Here is an 18,917-nt window from a genome sequence, read left to right as displayed (position 1 = left end):
AATGCAGAGTTACTCCTGGTATACAGCCAGCAAAGAAACTGCTCAGATCAAAGCCACACATAACTGAGTTCTACAAAACTTGAACGAGCTAGGGAGTGGGTTCTCTCCTGAACTTTCAGATAAGCACTCAGGCTGAGCGATGCCTACATTTCCTTTCATTGAGCCCCGGAGAATAGCTGGTTCTTCCCGGATACTGGTCATAGAATGATGAGATACAAAGAAATTTTGTTTTAATTGTCTAACTTTCTGATAGAGTGATAGAATAGAAACTCAATACATATATAATATACTTACATAATTTAACTGTTAAATATCTCTTTTCATAAGATAAGAAGATTAGCCGTATGATTATGAAAGGGGACTCTTCTTTTAAAAATAGCAAACTAGACAAATGGACTAGAACGTGGGAGAGAGGTTTTGCAGGAGAAAGACAGGGTGGGGTAGGGATGTGGGGGTGGAGTGGTTGGAGTACAATGGGAATTGTCTCAAAACAAATGTAATTAATTAAAAAATCCCATAAAACCAATTATGTTGTGGTTACTGCTAACCAAAAGGCTCTCTTCTCTACAAAAGGAGTCTTAAATACAGGGAAGTATTTAAAGGCACAGATTTTATTTTATGACCACGGAAGTGATGATGCACATGTGTGCCACAGGTGGGAAAATAGAGGACAGCTGTGTGGACTCCATCCCAAGGATCCGGCTTAAGTTACCTGGCTCTCACGACGAGCCCCTCATCAGCCGAGCTACAGGATTTTAAATGCCCAAAACTTTATCCATAACTCTTCATGGAATTTTGGGTAAGTAAAATTTGAATTTTGGGTGTGTTTAATTCATTTGTCAGTATAAAAGTAATAGAAAGGAGTAAAGAATTGCAGTTGTATCATGTAAAAAGAAATAACTACAGTAGCTTTTGGAAAAGGTTGGTTACTGTTCTTGCCTCTGTTGTAGGGAGATTTAGGAGACAGGTGTAGAAGGAATAGGCAAAATTAATTGCATCCCTTTCTTTGGAAGCACCTTTTCCAAGGCTTTCCTGAAACTATCAGCAAAGCTTCAGGACTACTCCCTGGGAGTTAAGTTTGTCCAGTTTGTCCTGGATCTCTGTTCCACCCTTTTCTGCTTCTTCATTTTGGGTGCAGATGAGCACTTCATCATGAACTTTAGCCTGTTCCTTTTACACCTGTCTCCTAAGTCTCCCTACAACAGAGGCAAGAACAGTATCTAATCTTTTCCAAATGCTACTGTAGTCATTTCTTTTCACATGACAGGACTGCAATTTTTTTCTCCTTTCTATGCTACCCACGACTTTGGGCATCCACTCTGCTTGCCTGTGTTGGCAGTATGGTTCATCATTGGAAATTGACCATACATCAGCACTCATGACAAACAATCCCGCTCACTGTCATTCACATATTACATCTCAAAATAATTAAACAGGGTCAGCGAGATGACTCAATGGGTGAAGATGCTTGTCTCTGAGCCTGCCAACCTGAGTTTGATTCCTGGGACCCACATGATAGATGGACAGCATTGAACCCTGGTAAAATCATAGGCAAGATTTTAGGCTGGCATGTGGACACACAGAACAACAGAATGGAAGGAAGAAGCAAATACACAAACCCAGGATGGTCCCCTCAGCACCTCTAGGAAGGATATCTATAGCTTCAGTTAATTTAGAGAGAATGCAAAGAAAGCCAGCCACATGCCTTGTACCGTTCTTGCCTTTTCTGCTGTCTGCCGACCTAAAGCTCCTATCTTGCCCTTCCTGCTGTGATAGCTCAGCTTTCATTTGCACCCAAGGATCTTGTCACAGGACAGCTTCTTGAATTTTGTTTAGGGCTAAACTCTGGTGCCCATGTGATTTCTTCCCTAGATTGATTCCTCCCCCCCATCTTATGGCATTATTTGATCCTGTTCCATGATAAATCTATTCCTTACAGAATGGAGTAACATTCTGAAGTTTATATTTGCTTTGTAGTTTCTAAAATTACAGTAAAAACATCCAACTCTTTATGAATAGTAAAATGATAGAAGAATTCTTAGTTACAGTTGCAAATACACATCTCAGAATAACTGAGTAGTGTGAGCAAGATGGCTCAGTGAAGCTGCTTGGCCCCAAGTCTGACAAAGGGAGTCAGTTCCTGGGACCCACATGAAAGAAGGGGAGAACTGATCCTCACGACATGTAGTCGGAACTGTGTGTGCATTCATATTCATTCTCTCTCTTGTCTCCACCCCCTTGTCTTTTCCGGTAAATGCAAAAGCTAAGCCTAATCGGACATCTAATTAAAATGTGGATTATATCTTCATATTCTCTAACATTTTCCTTTGCTAAAGGGATTTGTTTACCACTGGGCTAAAAATCTCCATAGAAACTCATCAAATTATATGTAATTGTATGTTTAGTAATCATGTAGGAAAGCCATGATTGCTGCTACTGCCACTATTCAGAGTACTTAGCGCTAAATATCCAGATAATTTAGGCATTATTTACAGTTATAAGCCATAAGGGCCTGTCTCTACAAAGAGAGTTGTCTGTAAGCCATAAACAAAAGTCAGGTTTTAGAACTATTTTAGTCGTAACTGGTTTCCTCATCTTTTCAATGGATACATGTTGGTTTTAGGCTATGGACATCTGCCTTTGAGATTACCTGGTAAGAACCTCCACACTGTACAAAAGAGCTTGTAGCGATGTGGCCAGAGCAGCTGTGGCAGCAATCTCTTCCCGGGCAGCAGGCACAGTCTCTACCTGTGAAGTCTGCCTCTTCATCTTCTGTAGGTAGCAAGGAACTAAAGCCTCCAAGACCATCAGCATCTGAAGGCTGTAAGCACCAGAAAGAAAGCCAGGTCACATTGCATTGGACTGTGTGACATCCAGGAGCATGGAAACATTACTAGAGGAATTCTATTCCCTTTCCTGTGCCACACCAAACACAAGCAATGAAAGCTGCTGGATGTGTTGGCTCTCATTAATTAATTCAGCACCCAGCAACAGGTGAGGAAGCCTCGCTTAACGAAGCATATGAGCTAAGTAAGAAGAACTAGCCATTTATACAAGTGGCCAAAAGAAGAGCAGAATATTGGCAGGGTTCTGCAGACCATTGAAGTAACAGGCTTCATTTCCCAGCAAAGCCTCTGTTTGGGAATGTGTTGAGGGCAGTTTTTCAGCTGAAGTAATTTTGAGATACCATCAGATCTTTTTCTAAGAAGCTGCCTTCAGAAGCCTAAACCATGTTACAGCAAGAGTTGGTAGATGCTGTTATTTTGATGGAATTTAGCAATATGTGAGAGGACACGACTCGCTGGATAGGGTGCACACTTGGTGTAGTAAAGAGCTGTCAAATGTCTCAATTTAAAGAGAGAATGGTATCAAAACACCAGGCATTTCTGCCATGTGTTTTTCAGCACCAGGACCTGCTTTCTGAAGGGATATCTACACAGACTCTAAGCTCTACTCTAAGAATGTGACAATCTTCAGAACTTGATGGGTATGGAGTTAAAGCAATGACACATTTTTAGGTCTTAGTACAACTATGATGGCCAGGAAAAGGAGGCAAGAAATCAGTGTATTTCCTGGAAAAGTAAAGGATTTTGCTGTAGCTACCAAGGTCTTCATGTCAGTGAGAATCTGAGGCATCTAACCGAGGATGTGCAGAATACAAACTAGAACAGAATGTTTTGTTTATTCTGGAGTGCTTCCTGGAGCTGGATATTGCAGGAGGGACAGGGAACTGGGAGCACGACCACACTGTGAACTGCAGATTTTCTTCTCGTAAAGGCCACAGGCAGACACCTGTCTACCTTTTGCATAGTGGCTATTTCTCATTAAAAATGACAAAAATCCGGGGCTTACTGGTTACATTTTTATTGATCCCTGATATTTCTTTCGAGAAAAAAAGCTGTAAATTCTGGTAACCTTTTATCCTTTATTCATTCAGTTGTAGGGGAGAGGAAGGAGATGCCCATCTAAAGAGCAAATATATGAAGACAGTGAGCAAAGCAAGCTTGGTTCTTCTCTCCCTCGAGTGTGTGCCAACAGAGTAGGTTGTTAAAAGGAGATGAAACTTATGTATCCAACCAGAGCCAACTTCCTGGAACTGGGGTGACTCACTTCCTATGTGAGTCATTTGCTTCCGAGTTTGTGTCAAAATAGAACAGGAGATTTTTATCATTGTCCTTTGTGTCCTCAGTCCTCAGAGCGGGCTTTCACAGATGGTTTAAATGTCTGTTATGAAATTTTGTCTGCTAACAGCTTGGAAATTATGTAAGTGGAAAAATATTTTTTTTTTAACAAAAGTAAACATCTTTGCCTCCGTATAGAATTCCAAATTTGGGGATTTCGAATTCAGGAAGATTTACAGTATTTTTCAGGACTACTGCTATTAAAAACATTTTCCAAAATTGGTTTTTAGGAGATTGCTCATCAGAATGTTACAGAAAGATGTGCCAAACATAAGCTTCCTCATTCAGTTTCATTTCTTTCCTACACCTACTCATCGCAAGGGACAGAAAGAAAGGCTGCGGTTACCTCACCTTCGGAATGATTCAGGAGCATAAGCCACCACAGTGACACAGAGCTTGATAGCTTCACTGATGGAGAAGGTCAGGTCTTCGTTTCCGTAGCAGAAATCTGCAAAGATGCAGTGGGTGTGACTCCAGAGGAAGCAGTCAGTATCACCACTAAGGTCCTCGCCTTTCCTGCTGCATTTGCCCTTTTATCTCTTAGATTTTCATTGCTGAATTCTGCAAACTAGACACTTCTCATCTGAAGGGGACAAAATTCTGCTTCCTACATTCAAACAACTGGATCACAAATAAGGGAGGTTTTAACAATCTTACCTTCTAGAAGCTGCTCAGGCATTTTAATTGCCCGAGGTAGAACAGAAAGCTTTATCTTTGAATTGTATCTAATTCTATACATTACGTTACCACAAAAGACCATTAGAGAAGTGTATTTGCCTAGAACTGGTGAAAGTGAGCTGTTCGAGTGGGGTCAGCTGAGAAATGCTTCACTATGATTTTCATGGCAGAGGGTTCCTTACTCTGGAGATTCTCAAGAAATTTAAGACAAGAAAATTACAAAAAGTTTACTCACTCAAAGTATAACATTGTTCTATTTTGCTTTAGTTGTATATACTATATAATAATTTTAGTTATGCATAGTTAATCATAATTGATTATAGACATGATTACATATGTATATACATTTATTCGAATAATTGCAATAGGAAAAGGGATGCTGGGGGGGTTTGCATTTACCTAGTGACTTAAGGGGCTTCTCAGCTTTAACCAGCTCTAGAATGTCCAATATATCAGTGGTTTCTCCTTCCAAAGACTGTAGCAAATCAAACAGACACTGAGCAGACACGCCTTTGCTGGACCCTGTATTGGTAGCATCCTACATAAAAACAAAACAAAAGAAACCACTTTCAGTTTATTGATTGTCACATTAGTACTAATATTAACAGCTGGAAATTCAAAATTTATAATTGCAAATACATATACATATGATTATATATATATATATCATAATATCTATGTGCAATGCAACTTATACAACTCTGTAGCTGACATTCTGCTGAAGAATTTTAGGGCTCTACTAAATGCCAGCAGTAAGTCACACACATTTTAAGCTTTTTTTCTGTCCACCCCAGAATTTTGCAGCATCCCACCCTACCTCTGTACTCTGCCCAAACACAAGTGATGCCTGACTCCCTGCTGTCACCTTTAAAACCTCCCTTTGGTTGGTTTTCTTTTCTTTTCTTTTTTTTATTATTGGATATTTTCTTTGTTTCCATTTCAAATGTTATCCCCTTTCCTGGTACCTGCCCCTCACTCCCAGGGGGAACCTCTATCCAATCCCCCTCCCCCTGCTTCTATGAGGGTGTTCCCCCATGGGTCGCTCCATGTGTATTCTTTGGTTGGTGGTTTAGTTCCGGTAACTCTGGGCAGGGGGTCTGGTTGGTTGATACTGTTGTTCTTCCTATGGGGTTGCAATCCCCTTCAGCTCCTGTTGGTTTTCACTTATCACTTAGATCTTACTCACTGGGAACTCCAGGAGAGGGGCCACACTAGCAAACAGCTGGAGCACAAAGGGCTTCCGGTGTAGAATGTAGAACTGATGGCAGGCAAATTCAATAGCTCGACGCAGCTGGGGGTTGCTTTCATAGTCTGAGTATACCTACAGAGAAATAACCCCATACTTAGAAAATGTCTTCACAGTGTGCCAAAGTGGTGTTTACTTATAAAACTTCCCATAGTCATAGCAAACAAAGAAAGAGGCTAATGTTTTCCATTGGTAGTATGAAGTGTAATATAGCATCAGCTTTCTTGAGATAATTTGGTGATAGACATAAAACTCCTTATAAATCATAAACACATTTTTAAAAAATTTTTCCCAGGTAGCTTATGACTAGACATTTATTTCAATGAAAGAAGTAGACACAAGGATTACCTAAAAAATCTGCTTCTGACTAGTTGTAATAGTAAAAACTTGAAATAAATTAATCATAAGTGGTAGCTTGTTAAATAGATTATGGTACATGTATTGTGCAAATATACCACACTTTTGTTATCTATCCATCAGTTGATGGGCATCTAGGCTGTTTCCATTTCCTGGCTGCTGTGAATAGACCCACACAGAACATGGACAGGCAGGCATCTCTGTAGTGGGCTGTAGTATCCTTTGGGCACACGGCCATGAGGAGTACAGGTGGATTGTGTGGTAGATCTGTGTTTAGCTTCTTAGGCACCTTTACTCTGATTTCCAGAGGTGCCACCAGCTTGTGCCTTTCACAGTTCTGGCTAAGTGTTGCCCCTTCCCACATCCTCACTGGCATTGTCCTCATTTGTTCTAGGTGTTTATCTATTTGTTTGAGGTCTTTGTTCATTCTGACTGGGGTAAAATAAAATCTCAAAATGATGTAAGTGCAGTTGTTGATGCTCTAAAGCTCACTAGCCGTACGAAATTCACAGGATGGTTTTTGTTTCTTGAAAAAGGATATCCATTTGAATGTACAGTATAATGTAGTTTTATTTTTATGCCTGCATGTAGATATTCAGGGAACAGAAATGTTTTCTGGGAGGAAGAGTTGCAGGTGACCTGCATGTTTCGTTTAAACTGCATTATCTCAATTTTACAGGGAGTGTAGTTACATTGGGTAAAAGAGGAAATGATATTACTTAAAGATGAGGCAAACACTTTTGTAGTTAAAAAAAAAGTTTCTGGCCATAATTGGATGAAGCAGATTGTATTTTTTACAAAAATACACGACTTTCATAATGTTCATTAAAAGGTTCTCCCAAATAAGCAGCTCGAATTAGTCCTAGGTCCTGTCTGACTTATCTTTAGTACTCTACTCCTAAGAAGAGCCAGGTTCACACTGGACATGTGAAACAGAAAAAGTCAACCTCCTATCCCTTGAACCTAAATTTATGGCACTAGAAATCCCTGTTCAAACTTAGGTCACGACAGATGGCAATCTGCCATCCAGCTGGCTCAAGGGCAGCACAGAGTGTCCCTCACTGTCTACAGTACCTGCACTACCACAAGCCTTGATAAAAACACACACTGCTGGGCCCTCACACAGAGTTTCTTACTGGGCAGGTCTGAGATTGGGCCCAGCAGAGTGAATTGTCCTTGGGGGATACAGAGGCTGCTGATCCCGATGCAACAGTTTTTGGAATTACCGTGCTATTCGACATGGGAACACTATCCCAGTTCCTAACTCTGGGACAGTATCTCAGGACAGCACCAAACAGTGTGAGTTCTTGAAAAATCTATGTGGGAATTTCCCTAGATGCCTTCTGTGGTAACAAAGGAGATAACTTCCTCATGGAAATGCTTCTTTACAGATATTGTTGGATTGTTTGGTCTGAGCAGGGCTGGGTTACTTTTGTAGTTGGGATAGGAGACTCCAGGTACCTGCAGCATGGTGGGGAGAATCCACTGGTAGCCACTGAGAGAGAATAGGTGATTGAAGTGGACAGCTGTGTTGATGACAGTGGCAGCGTACTGCCTGAGCAGGGCACTATCTTCTGGGTGGAGAATGAGAGCCCCATTGAACACATTGAGAAAAAGCATGATTTCGTCTCCCCAGGGAAACTCGCTTGGCATGCCCAGGAACATCTCCTCCAGGAGTTGGATCCACAAGCTTTTCTGCAGGGTGTCCAGGCCAAACAGTTCCTTCCCAGCTGTGAGAACACAAAACAGCAGAGGGGGAATTATCCCCACACCAGCCCTGTTAGCATAAGCCCACGGTCAGAAGCCAAGGTGCAACTATTTCCCACTTATTTGTTCCCATTCCATCTGTACAGCCAAAAGGTTCCCAGCACAGCGCTTCTTGCACCTCTAAGATCTGTGCACACTTTTCTGATTGCACTCTAGGTGAGCCAGGACAGGTATTTATAGTGTTGTGTTGTTAAATAAACTGCATTGCTGAAAGAGATATTGTTGTCGTTGGACATTGGGTAGGGCTGGATTCAGTGCCTGGCTTTCCTTATCACTGTTTAGACCAGAACACACACACACACACATGCACACGCACACACATTCTCTCTCTCTCTCTCTCTCTCTCTCTATATATATATATATATATATATATATACATATATATATATATATATGTATATATTTTACATCCATTCACAGCCAGCCTGCTCCCTCCTCTCTTCCCAGTCTCACCCTTATAAATGCTTCCCCTCAGTGACCCTACCACTTCTCTTTAGAGAAGGGGAGAAGCCCTCTTGGGTACCAACCACCCCACCCTGGGGCATCTAGTCCCAGCAGGTGTAAGAGTGTCCTCTCCCACTGAGGCCCAACCAAGTAGTGGGGAAGGGGATCCAATGGCAGGGAACAGAGCCTGAGACAGCTTCTGCTCAACTTGCTAGGGAACCAGAACTCTTTCTGTTAGAAACTCTGAAGTACAGAGATGTTAATTGAAGTTGCTTGTCCCACATCAGTGATGTGAGGCTCTCAGCTGGGTCTCTTGCTATTTCTCTGACTCTCAGACTTCAGGCATGAGTTACACTAAAATGCAAAGAACTTAAATGGGTGTATCCAGTGAGTTTTGTGATAGTATGTTGCTGAGCCCTGTGTGGCCTTTGTGGGGACAGAGTGGCATGGCTCCTGCCCCTGGGACAAGGCTCCAGGTGAGCCTCCATGCATGTGGATGGCTGCTGTGGATGCAAGGCTTGTTTGTGTAGTAATGTCCCTATTTTCTGGAACCAGTACAGTGGAGGACTCTTTCCTTCCCAGGAGTGCTCTTCCTGTTATCCTTATTGAATCTGTGATAATTAGGAACAGAATGAGCCCAGGAGTTGAAGGTATGGCTGTCTCAGCAAAATAGTAATCGCTGAGATCTTCAGGGCTGTGGAAAAGAACTCTAAAACTGTGAGTTTAAAGATATAATTTTTCAATTATGCAAAAATATGAGGATGCAATAAATGAATTATGGGGGGCTTCATGAACCTAATGGAACAAGGCAGCCGCATTATGAGTCAGCTTGTCAGAAAGATTCAGAGGCAGGCAGATTCCTGAGCTCGGGGTCAGCCTGGGACACAGCCAGTCCAGGCCCTGGTGAGGTAGAAACGGTAATTTCAGGACAGGCTCCCTCCCAGCTAGTACATCATCTGTGCTTAACAGAGGCAGGCAGATCTCTGCAATCTTTTTCAATGTTAAGAGAAAATGTGTGTTTGCTGTTTTCTAAGAATTAAGGGGGCTGGGATCATGGTATGCTGCTTCATAGGATAATCAAAAGGAATGTTTGTGTAATAATGTACCATTTTCTGGAACCAGTATTAGCAGTGGAGTGAAGCAAATGATTGAACTGATATATAAATAAAAACCTGGGCTTTTGGTCTGCCTGAGATGAGCTCACTGAACACAAATCAGTTCTTTAGAATTTCTCTAGAGAGAACTTCGCTGTCTGGAGAGCAAAAACGATCTCCAGGATTTTTTTCTAACAGGATTTCTGATTTGGTCAGAAAAACCCCAAAACTTTTTTTTATAACAGCTTTTCTGACTTTAGCCAAATCAAACAAACAAAAACCAAACAAAAGAATCATGAGTTATCCAGATAGATAGCTTTTACAATTTTTACTGTCTCAATCAGAGAGTTTTTAGAATAGCAAGGAAAAGCTGTCTAGAGTAGAGCAGAACATAGACACACAGACACAGACACACACACACAAAGAGGGGAGGAGGGGAAGGGGAGAAGGGGGAGGGGAGAAGGAAAGAAAGAGAGGGAGAGAAAAGAAGGGAGGGAGAGGGTAGGAGGGAGGGAGGGAGGAAGGGAGGGAGGGAGGAAGGGAGGGAGAGGGAGGGAGGGAGGGAGGAAGAGAGAGAGAGAGAGAGAGAGAGAGAGAGAGAGAGAGAGAGAGAGAGAGAGAGAGAGAGAGCAACAGAGACAGAGACAGGCAGGCAGACAGGGAGGCAGCCTGGAAAGCCATCTAAGCAGGTCCTAGGCCGCCAGCATGGACCCACAATTTGACTTTCAGTCATTTGTTTTCATGGTTCCCAGACATCTCTTCTCTCAGAAAGGCTGGTCCTTGGCAGTATGTACTCAGGTATACAAAATCCAAGGACTGTGTAACTATTTTTTGTCGTTTCTAAAGTTCCCTCATGCCTTTGCCAACTCCTTCCCAGCCCAGAGGCAACTACTGTTCTGACTTGTATTGTCCAAGATTAGCTTGACTCCCTTTAATCTTCGTATGAACTCAGAGAGAACTGAGTTTTAGCATAACCTCCAGCAGATTCAGCTCCAGCAGATTCAGATGAATAACCACTGGAGTCCAGTGGTCAGATCAAACCAAGAAGAATGTTTTTTTTTTTTAATCTGTAGTACCTTGCGGGTCACTGAAGAGAGAAAACTCAGCATCTATTGCACTCCGAGGGAAGGAGGGTAGCCGAAGAAGGTCCTCCTGGAGCATGGAGACGTGTGACTGCTTGTGGGCTGTGGGGATCTTCTGGGTTAGGGAGATGAGGAACAAAACACGCCCTACTTCCTCCAGTTTCCGGGTGAACACCTGGAGGAGCCGACAAAGAGCAGGGTTAGGAACTTGCAAAGAGTGAAGACATTGAAGATCTTCAGTGACAAACCTGGATGATAAAATGAAACGGGGAGGGGTGGAAAGAGGAAGGGGTGTTTTTACCACGTAGGAAGAATAGACAGCGTTTAATGGACTCTCCATCCCTACTAATAGACAGCTCCATCCCTGAGCTGTCTGAGCTCAGGATGCTATGGCCTAGAGAAGCACAAGGGAGGGATTGTCAAAAGAGTCCAGAACTACACAGAGCCCTATTTGTGTGGGCATCATCACACAGAAACCTTTCTCTAATGGGGAGCTGGCAGTCAGTTACAATTGCTGCTGCTTTTCCACAGAAGCCTTAAGCTGTTCCCTGGTGGTTCTGGGTTTGTCTTTTTAACAAAAGACAAAGTGGAATCTAGGAATACGTTATTCATATGAAAGCTGATGGCCTCTAGGTAACCCAATTGCTCCAGAGTTTGGAAGACTTGTTTCTGGGCTCTTGGTCTCTTCTTTCTTTTCTCTTGACAATCACTGGGCAAAGGGCTAGGATTGGGAAGTTCTTGAGTAAGAAACAGTTGTTGCAGAAAATTATGGTAATGCTAGACCATAAGCTTCCATGTCTTTGTCTCCCTAGGGAACTCAGATATCTCAGAATTCCAGCCTGGAGTAGAGAGTACACGTGCCCTGTTGATGGCAGTCTTTGAAGTGTGATTTTAAACACGATCATCACAAACACATGCCTGTGAAGCAGCGTTTTTGACCAGGCTTTTGACTATCTTGCTGTCAAAATTGAAGGCTGAGGTCACTCTGGTGAGGTGGTCTTTGACTCTGTTTCCCAATGAAGACCTTTCAGTTTTAACCCAACACCTTTTACCTCACTGTAACACAGCATCTTCTCTCTTTTAAAAGCAATTTAGGCAGTTAACGGTAGCCATCTTAAAAATTTATTTTTGTGTTCCAGAGCTTGGCCATCCTCATTTATCTCACGAACAACATTTTAATGTGAAGTTGGCATCTTTGATGTGTGCAGAATGATTGAATTGATCACTCTCTTCGAATTCTTCTTTATATACTTTACATAAAAATAAAAGTTAATAAAATACATGCACATTAAAATTATACTTAAAAAATGATCAGTTTTGGAGTGGTGTATAAAGTCATGTTTTGCAGGCAGATTGCTGAGTTTCCTGAGATCAGAGTCTGATTTGAGATCAAGCATGTGAATGCTATTCTGCTTTTCAATATTAGATGTAAGTACAACTGCTGAGCTGTGTCTTTTCCTTATTTAAAAAATATCAGATTCTTAACTGCCCAGTAAGGATGGAATCTAGATCATTGTCTCTTAGTTCAGTGCTATTTTGATGTAACATGATTTTACTTATTTTCATCTGGGTTAGTCACTGTGTCAGTAGTGTATGAACTATACTATTCACACCTTATGTGCATGTGCTACATGTGTGTAGACAAGTGTGCTTGCCTGAGGTCAGGTTTTTTTTTTAATTTATTTTTTTTAAATCAAATCATAATTTTTACTTATTCACACAGGGGTTATAAACACAAAAGGGCAGGACGTGGGGAAGGGGATGACACTGTAGTGTGGGTGTTCAGGGGGAGTACAGATATCTTTCAGAACAGGGTATCGGCTGGGTGAAGGTTCAGGGGGCAGGTCACTATGACTCTGCCTATGATTCACTTGTCCTTATCTAAGTTGGTATTATCTGCCAAGGCTACCTATTTACAAAGTCTATGGCTACTCGGGCTGGTAAATTTCCACGAAAGCTGCCTGTTTACAATAGCTTATAGCCATCTGTTTCAATGTTTTTCCACAGAGACCCAAGACCTGGTGTTAATATACATATATGACAGGCCTATGGCTGATTTTAGGCCTATGGCTGATTTTAGGCCTTCAGTGTATAAGCAGGGATGCCCCTGACATCTCCTCCCTTCTCTAAGTATAGAAGGGCTGTGGTGATTCTAATCTTGCAAAGGCGGGGATAGAGCCCTGACCTCCAGTAATTGAAGTGGACCTTGTAATGGCTCCGGTCACCCTGTTGTTGTTTGTGAGGCATGAGGGCCATACCCATCCTGATGTCTTTTTCCTGGAGAGTGGATACTTTTGACATCGACCCCTATGCAGTCAGGCTTATCCCGAGGGCAGTTTTGTGTGTCTTCTTCTATCATTCTCAATCTTATTTTTGAGATCAGCTGTCACCAAACCTAGAGCTCACAATTTCATTTAGGGTAGTTGGCCTGAGAGCCCTGTGGATCTATTCCCTTCTCCTTTCCCCCAGCACCGGGATTACAGATACCCAGTACCACTCATAGCTTTTTACATGTGTTGGGGATTAGAACTCATGTCTTTATGCTTACACAGCAAGCACTTTACCCACTGCGCCATCTTCCCAGCCCCTATTTTTTTTCTTTATTTGAGAGGTCTCATGGAGTCCAGGCTAGCCTTGGAATTCATGTGTAGCTGAGGATGAGCTTAAACTCCAGATCTGCCCCCATCTCCCACTCATACACTATTGTAAGTCATGTACATGTTTCAAATCTACTTTATAAAAGTATACTTATACCTAAAAACTAGCCAGTTAATAAGCTAGAGTATTTCTATTATATGCTTCATATCATCCCATGGGAGTTTCTCTGAATACATTGCCCACCATGATCCAATGTGTAAAACTTGCATTTTTGAGGGCACAATCTTTTGAGCAAGGGTATTCATCATTCATTGTCTGAAGAGAGGAGCATAATAGAATTGCAAACTCTGAAGGCTGATTGCATGTTTACAGATTACCCTCCCCTAAACATGACCCAGAATAAAAAGGCACGGGTAAACACCTGCTTCTGAATGAGCTCCTGCCCCTTTTCCGGATGCATATGTACAAGGTTGAGCTGTGGAGAGACGGACCTCCGGAAGGGATAAATATCTCGAACGTAGGTCTGTGGTGGGTTGTACAGAAAGAGAAAAAAAACAGTTCAAAAACTTGTTATTTTTATTTTCATTTCTTCTTTATCGAAAAACTCATGTAGATAAAATGCTCATTTATTTTCTAATGGTTTTGAATCTTGCTACCTTACACTCCTCATTTCCATAGACCCCTAGAAAGGCAAAGCTTCACTCCTCCCAGTCGGGCTACCCACTGTAGGCACTGGGGGGCAAGGTCAGGAGATACATTGCTCTGTTAAAGGAGTAATCTAAAGTGATGCTGGGGACCACCTGAGGTGTTATTTTCTTCATTAGATCATATTGCCATCATCATGTTTAAAAGAAGAGAAAGAAAGTCAAGATAGAGCTAAAATTCCAAGCAGGCAGGCAGTTGCCATTACTGTAAGCATGCAATGATCATTCTTCACTGTCAACTCAACTTCATGGGCTGGGGACCAGCAGAATTGAATAAAAAGGAGAAGGCAAGTTGAGCACAAACACTCCTGGTCTGCTTCCTGATGCTGTATAACTGATGGGCCTCTGCTAGTTCTGTCACCATGCATTTCTGGTGGACTGTATTCTCTTAACTGTGAGCCAAAATAAACTTCCCTCTCTTAAGTTCCTTTCTGTTTGGTATTTGGTCACAGCAATGTGAAAAGCTGCCAATACAATACAAAAATATGAAGTTTTCACCTACATCAACTGTGACGAGTAGCTAATGCTTAAGCTGGCATATCTCCTTCAGTGATTACAATTACCCCAGCACACATACTATTATCACTTTCCCTTTACAAATAAGGACACTAAGGGGTAGAAAAGTTAATCAATTGCTCAGAAGCCAAAGAAGCCCAAGTGACCATGCTCATAACCTGAATCAGTGATGCTTTACCAATAGTAAGCTGCTCTTAGGAAGGGTTTGGTGAGCCCTGACACAACTCAGCATGAACACCGTGACTACAGCCTTACCTTGTTGTAGTGGATGAGGTTCCATCGTTTATCCATAAGAAAATAATGTGTCGACTGGGATTCTGGGATGTTGAAAAACTCCAGACACTCCTAGAACAATAGCAACAAATTTTATAAATGTTTATCGAAAGTATTTTACTTGGTAGATGGATAGTATGTTAGAAAGACACAAGGTAATTCTTATAGTTTCAAGAGAACCTATAGTGCTATATTTACCTAAAAGTAAGATTGTAAAGACTGCTAATGTAAATCATCTACTCTTACATTGTCCAAAGTGGCATGGTTTTAATTTTGACCAAGTGCTAATCTGTGAAGGGACAGTGGCACCCACTGGGCATGGGATTAGGGAAAGCATACTTTGTAATAGCATCAAGAATATTCCAAACTACAATGTATCCACTGATTATTGTGAACTCTTTCCAGAGCTTTCCATATAGAAAACTTGTATAATCCAACTGCTATGCTACTACTGATAAAAGAAACTGGCCAGGAGGTCCCATGAGTTACATTACACTGGCTGTACTGAGGCCATGGAGGGAACACTGTCTGAACCTTGATATCCACCATTCAACACACATTTGCAAACGGGTGGTGTTAAGAGTTTGCTAGCTCCAAGGACCTTACACATTCACTGGAGATCTCAAAAAAGTCTGAAACAGAAGTCATGATCCCTGCTACATTTTTCCATTTCTATTAGGATTCCGAACTGGGTTCCAGTCTTATCTAGTAAGGTAAGATTACTGAAGATTTGGGCTCCAGATAAGTGGAGATTGATATTCTACTTATTATTTTACATTATAAGCCTTGCATACATGAGTAGTGATCAACCGTAATTCTTCTGAGGAGGATCATTATCATAACTCTTAGAAAATGTTTGTGGTTTTATGGGATTTCTGTGTGTGCAAATGTATGTGTCTCTTGTGGCTTTTCTTTAATTCTTTTCATTCTTTTGTCCTAGTCTGGTTTGTTTGTTTGCTTGTTTTAGATACTTGTTTGCTTTGTAATAAGAGAGAGAAAGAAAGGCTATGAATCTGGGTGGCTGAGGTGAGGAGGATCTAGGAGGAGTTGCAAGAGAGGAAACATGTTTAGGATATATTATGTGAAAAAATATTTTTATCTTCAATTTCAAGTTAAATGTCCTGTTTTCAATTTTAAAGGAAAAAATTCTATTTTCAAGAAAAAAAAGAAAAAATTCTTTCTTTGCCTACCTGATTTTTTTCCCCTAAAGTATATATTTCCTGTATATAGATTCTACTTGCTATTATATCCATTGACAGGCTGTATTTACTTTGTGAGTAAAATCATGGCACAGTAAAAAACTAAAACAGTAGCACCAAATATTCCTAAATCAGATTCTACAGCTTTCAGGGGGAGTTGGAAATAACATCCAAGGCAGCACTGTTGTTTGAGACAGAATTTGCCCAATTTTGACTGCTTCAATGCAGAGTTAAAACATCGGTTACCAGCGGGGGAACTTACATAAGTGTACAATAATAGAGGAGGCGCTGGAGAGGGAAGAACTGGGTGTGTTCATTTGAATACAGAAAATGCCACTTATTTTAATTCCAAAACATGTTTACTGCGGGGGCATGGCTATGCATAAAAATCTTTTCTGTTAAAAACAAAACAAAACTTTCCTACCTTCAGCAGGGCTTCGAACTGAGTGTCTTCATGGACTGGCAGCTGTGTTGGGATATCACATTCATTCTGCCCATGAACTACCAAGGTTTTAGTACCTATTTAAAATACATATAACCATGAACATTCCATTGCTGTTATTATCAATGTTCTTTTAAAATAGGAATTAGGGTCTTATTTAGCTCAGGCTGACATAAAATTAGCTATGTTGCCAAGGTCTTAAGAATGTGAGTTTAAGAATATGACTTTTTGATATTTTAAAAAAATTCTATTCTTATGTATACTTTACAGAGCATACAAATGCACAATAATCCGGGTCACCAAACCAGGCCTTGCAAGTAAGCATTTTATATACAGAAACTATTAGTATTCTGTCTAAACTCTACCTCCACAGTTATCTGGCAATAGCCAGGTATGCTACTCCCCACAGTTACCTAGCAACAGCCAGGTAGGCCTGCCCACTATAAAAGGGGCTGCTTGCCTCCTCCTCTCTTCTCTTGTTCCGTTGATCCCTGCCTGGAGGTTCTCTGCCCCCTCTCCCCTCCCCCTTCCCTTTCCCTTCTCTCCACTTGGTCATGGCCAGCCTCTACTCCTCTACCTCTACCTCTCTCCTCTCTCTCTCTCTCTCTCTCTCTCTCTCTCTCTCTCTCTCTCTGCCTCTACTATCCTCCTGGCTCCCCTCTCCATGCCCTGAATAAACTCTATTCTATGCTATACTGTCATGTGGCTGGTCCCTCAGGGGGAAGAGATGCCTCGGCATGGGCCCGCATCAATGGTCCCCATCTTTCAGAAACTAATGCTTTCATCACTTGTTAGTAATTACACTTATATATCAGCTACATGGAAAGAAAGCATGAAAAATGGTTTTACCATCTTTCAGAAACTAATGCTTTCATCACTTGTTAGTAATTACATTTATATATCAGCTACATGGAAAGAAAGCATTAAAAAAGGTTTTATTTTTCCCACAGCTAATTCAAGTTGTAAGTCTAATGAAGGGCAGTGTTGATTTTAACACAGGCTTTTTTGCTGCCAGAATCTATGTGCTCACCTCTGTGCATAGTCTCTTTATTTTCATCTACATTTCATCTTTTGTCTCCATACCCTGCCCCCACATGGGAATAAAGCATTAGTAAAATCTTCATCTTAGGGACAAGCCCGCTGTGCTGTGTGAAGAGGAACTAATTTATCTAGAGTTTACTCCACATATTGTGTTCTTTTCTAATTCCTCCTTTTCCTGTTTCCCCCCTCTTCCAGCTTCTCATAAAGCCTTGTCTCATTGGGTTTACAAAGGCCCAGGATTTTTGCCATACAAACAATGTCATTCAAATGGCAGTGCCAAAAATTCTCTCACAATGACTTTCAGTTTAATGGGCCCTCTGCTACACACTTGAATAAATCTTTAACCTTGGCTACTCTTCAAGGCCTGATTCACAGACTCAGATGTCTGCCTTTTCATCTCATAAGCTCTGACTTTTGAAGGGGCTATTATATTTCTTCTGATTCTAGTAAACAAAAATTCTTGAATGCATTCAATGCCAGGAGTTGGATCTCTATTTTTCTTGTGAGCAAAAAAGTCCCATGCCTTTCTAAGGAGAATAAACATATACATGTATGTTGTAAGTCTAATGAAGGACATCTAATACATATGGATTTACCCGGCATGGAAGCAGTGACTAGCAGCTTCACTTCACATTGCTCCTTCTTCATTGTCTGCTTGAGATCCTTGAAGAAGAGGCCCTCCACATACCCGACCACCTCCCATAGGAAGGTCAGTGTGGCAGAGATGGCATCCATCCCCCACTCACATGGGGTCCTCACAAAGTACATGATTAGTCCTACCTGAAGCAAAACAACAACCACAGAGTCACATTCTTCCTACACTCTTGTTCCCATTGTCTTGGCTTTGTTTTTTAAGGTGAAATCATCCTTGCCTTCACAGTCTATGATCAAGTACTTCTGCAACACGACTAATTACACTAATCAGGAGAAGACACAACAGAAAAACTTGACCAAGCTGGCTCTCAGGTGGATTGGACACATTGTTTTTCTTTGGCTAGTCAACAAATGGACACTGAGAAAGAAGACCAAATTAGCCTCAAACAAGATAAAGGGATTACAAATGTTTCTTATACATCTAGATGTGTAGTATGAGCTAAGTTTAGCAGGCTGCTATAGATACATATGCATATGGATATTTCTCTCATAACAGAAAGGGAGAAAACATCAACAAAGACATTTGTTTGTTATCTGCCTGGATTGAGGGACAATTTCTGAGTAGTTAACATGCTCCAGCCCCCAAACTGCATGCATATTCATTTGGAGTTTACCAAGAAAGATGTGAAGAAACACATAAA

General features: G+C 41.3%; 1 protein-coding gene across 4 annotated transcripts in view; it reads right to left on the bottom strand.

Annotated features, from left to right (window-relative positions):
- Nucleotides 1-18,917, bottom strand: part of Unc80 (unc-80 homolog, NALCN channel complex subunit) — a 188,098-nt gene that overhangs the window by 42,182 nt on the left and 126,999 nt on the right. For all 4 annotated transcript variants that reach the window (XM_028765643.1, XM_028765645.1, XM_028765644.1 and 1 more), the window contains 10 exons: nucleotides 18,219-18,402; nucleotides 16,564-16,658; nucleotides 14,923-15,012; nucleotides 13,869-13,970; nucleotides 10,844-11,024; nucleotides 7,924-8,192; nucleotides 6,046-6,180; nucleotides 5,259-5,397; nucleotides 4,533-4,629; nucleotides 2,651-2,821 (listed from right to left, as the gene is read on the bottom strand). In XM_028765643.1, coding sequence (XP_028621476.1) covers nucleotides 2,651-2,821; nucleotides 4,533-4,629; nucleotides 5,259-5,397; nucleotides 6,046-6,180; nucleotides 7,924-8,192; nucleotides 10,844-11,024; nucleotides 13,869-13,970; nucleotides 14,923-15,012; nucleotides 16,564-16,658; nucleotides 18,219-18,402 — 1,463 coding nt within the window. The remainder of the gene's footprint in view (nucleotides 1-2,650; nucleotides 2,822-4,532; nucleotides 4,630-5,258; nucleotides 5,398-6,045; nucleotides 6,181-7,923; nucleotides 8,193-10,843; nucleotides 11,025-13,868; nucleotides 13,971-14,922; nucleotides 15,013-16,563; nucleotides 16,659-18,218; nucleotides 18,403-18,917) is intronic.

Source organism: Grammomys surdaster, unplaced genomic scaffold (assembly GCF_004785775.1).
Source record: "Grammomys surdaster isolate TR1022 unplaced genomic scaffold, NIH_TR_1.0 165, whole genome shotgun sequence".
In the NCBI taxonomy this organism is placed as follows: domain Eukaryota; kingdom Metazoa; phylum Chordata; class Mammalia; order Rodentia; family Muridae; genus Grammomys; species Grammomys surdaster.
This window is presented reverse-complemented; position numbering and strand designations above follow the sequence as displayed.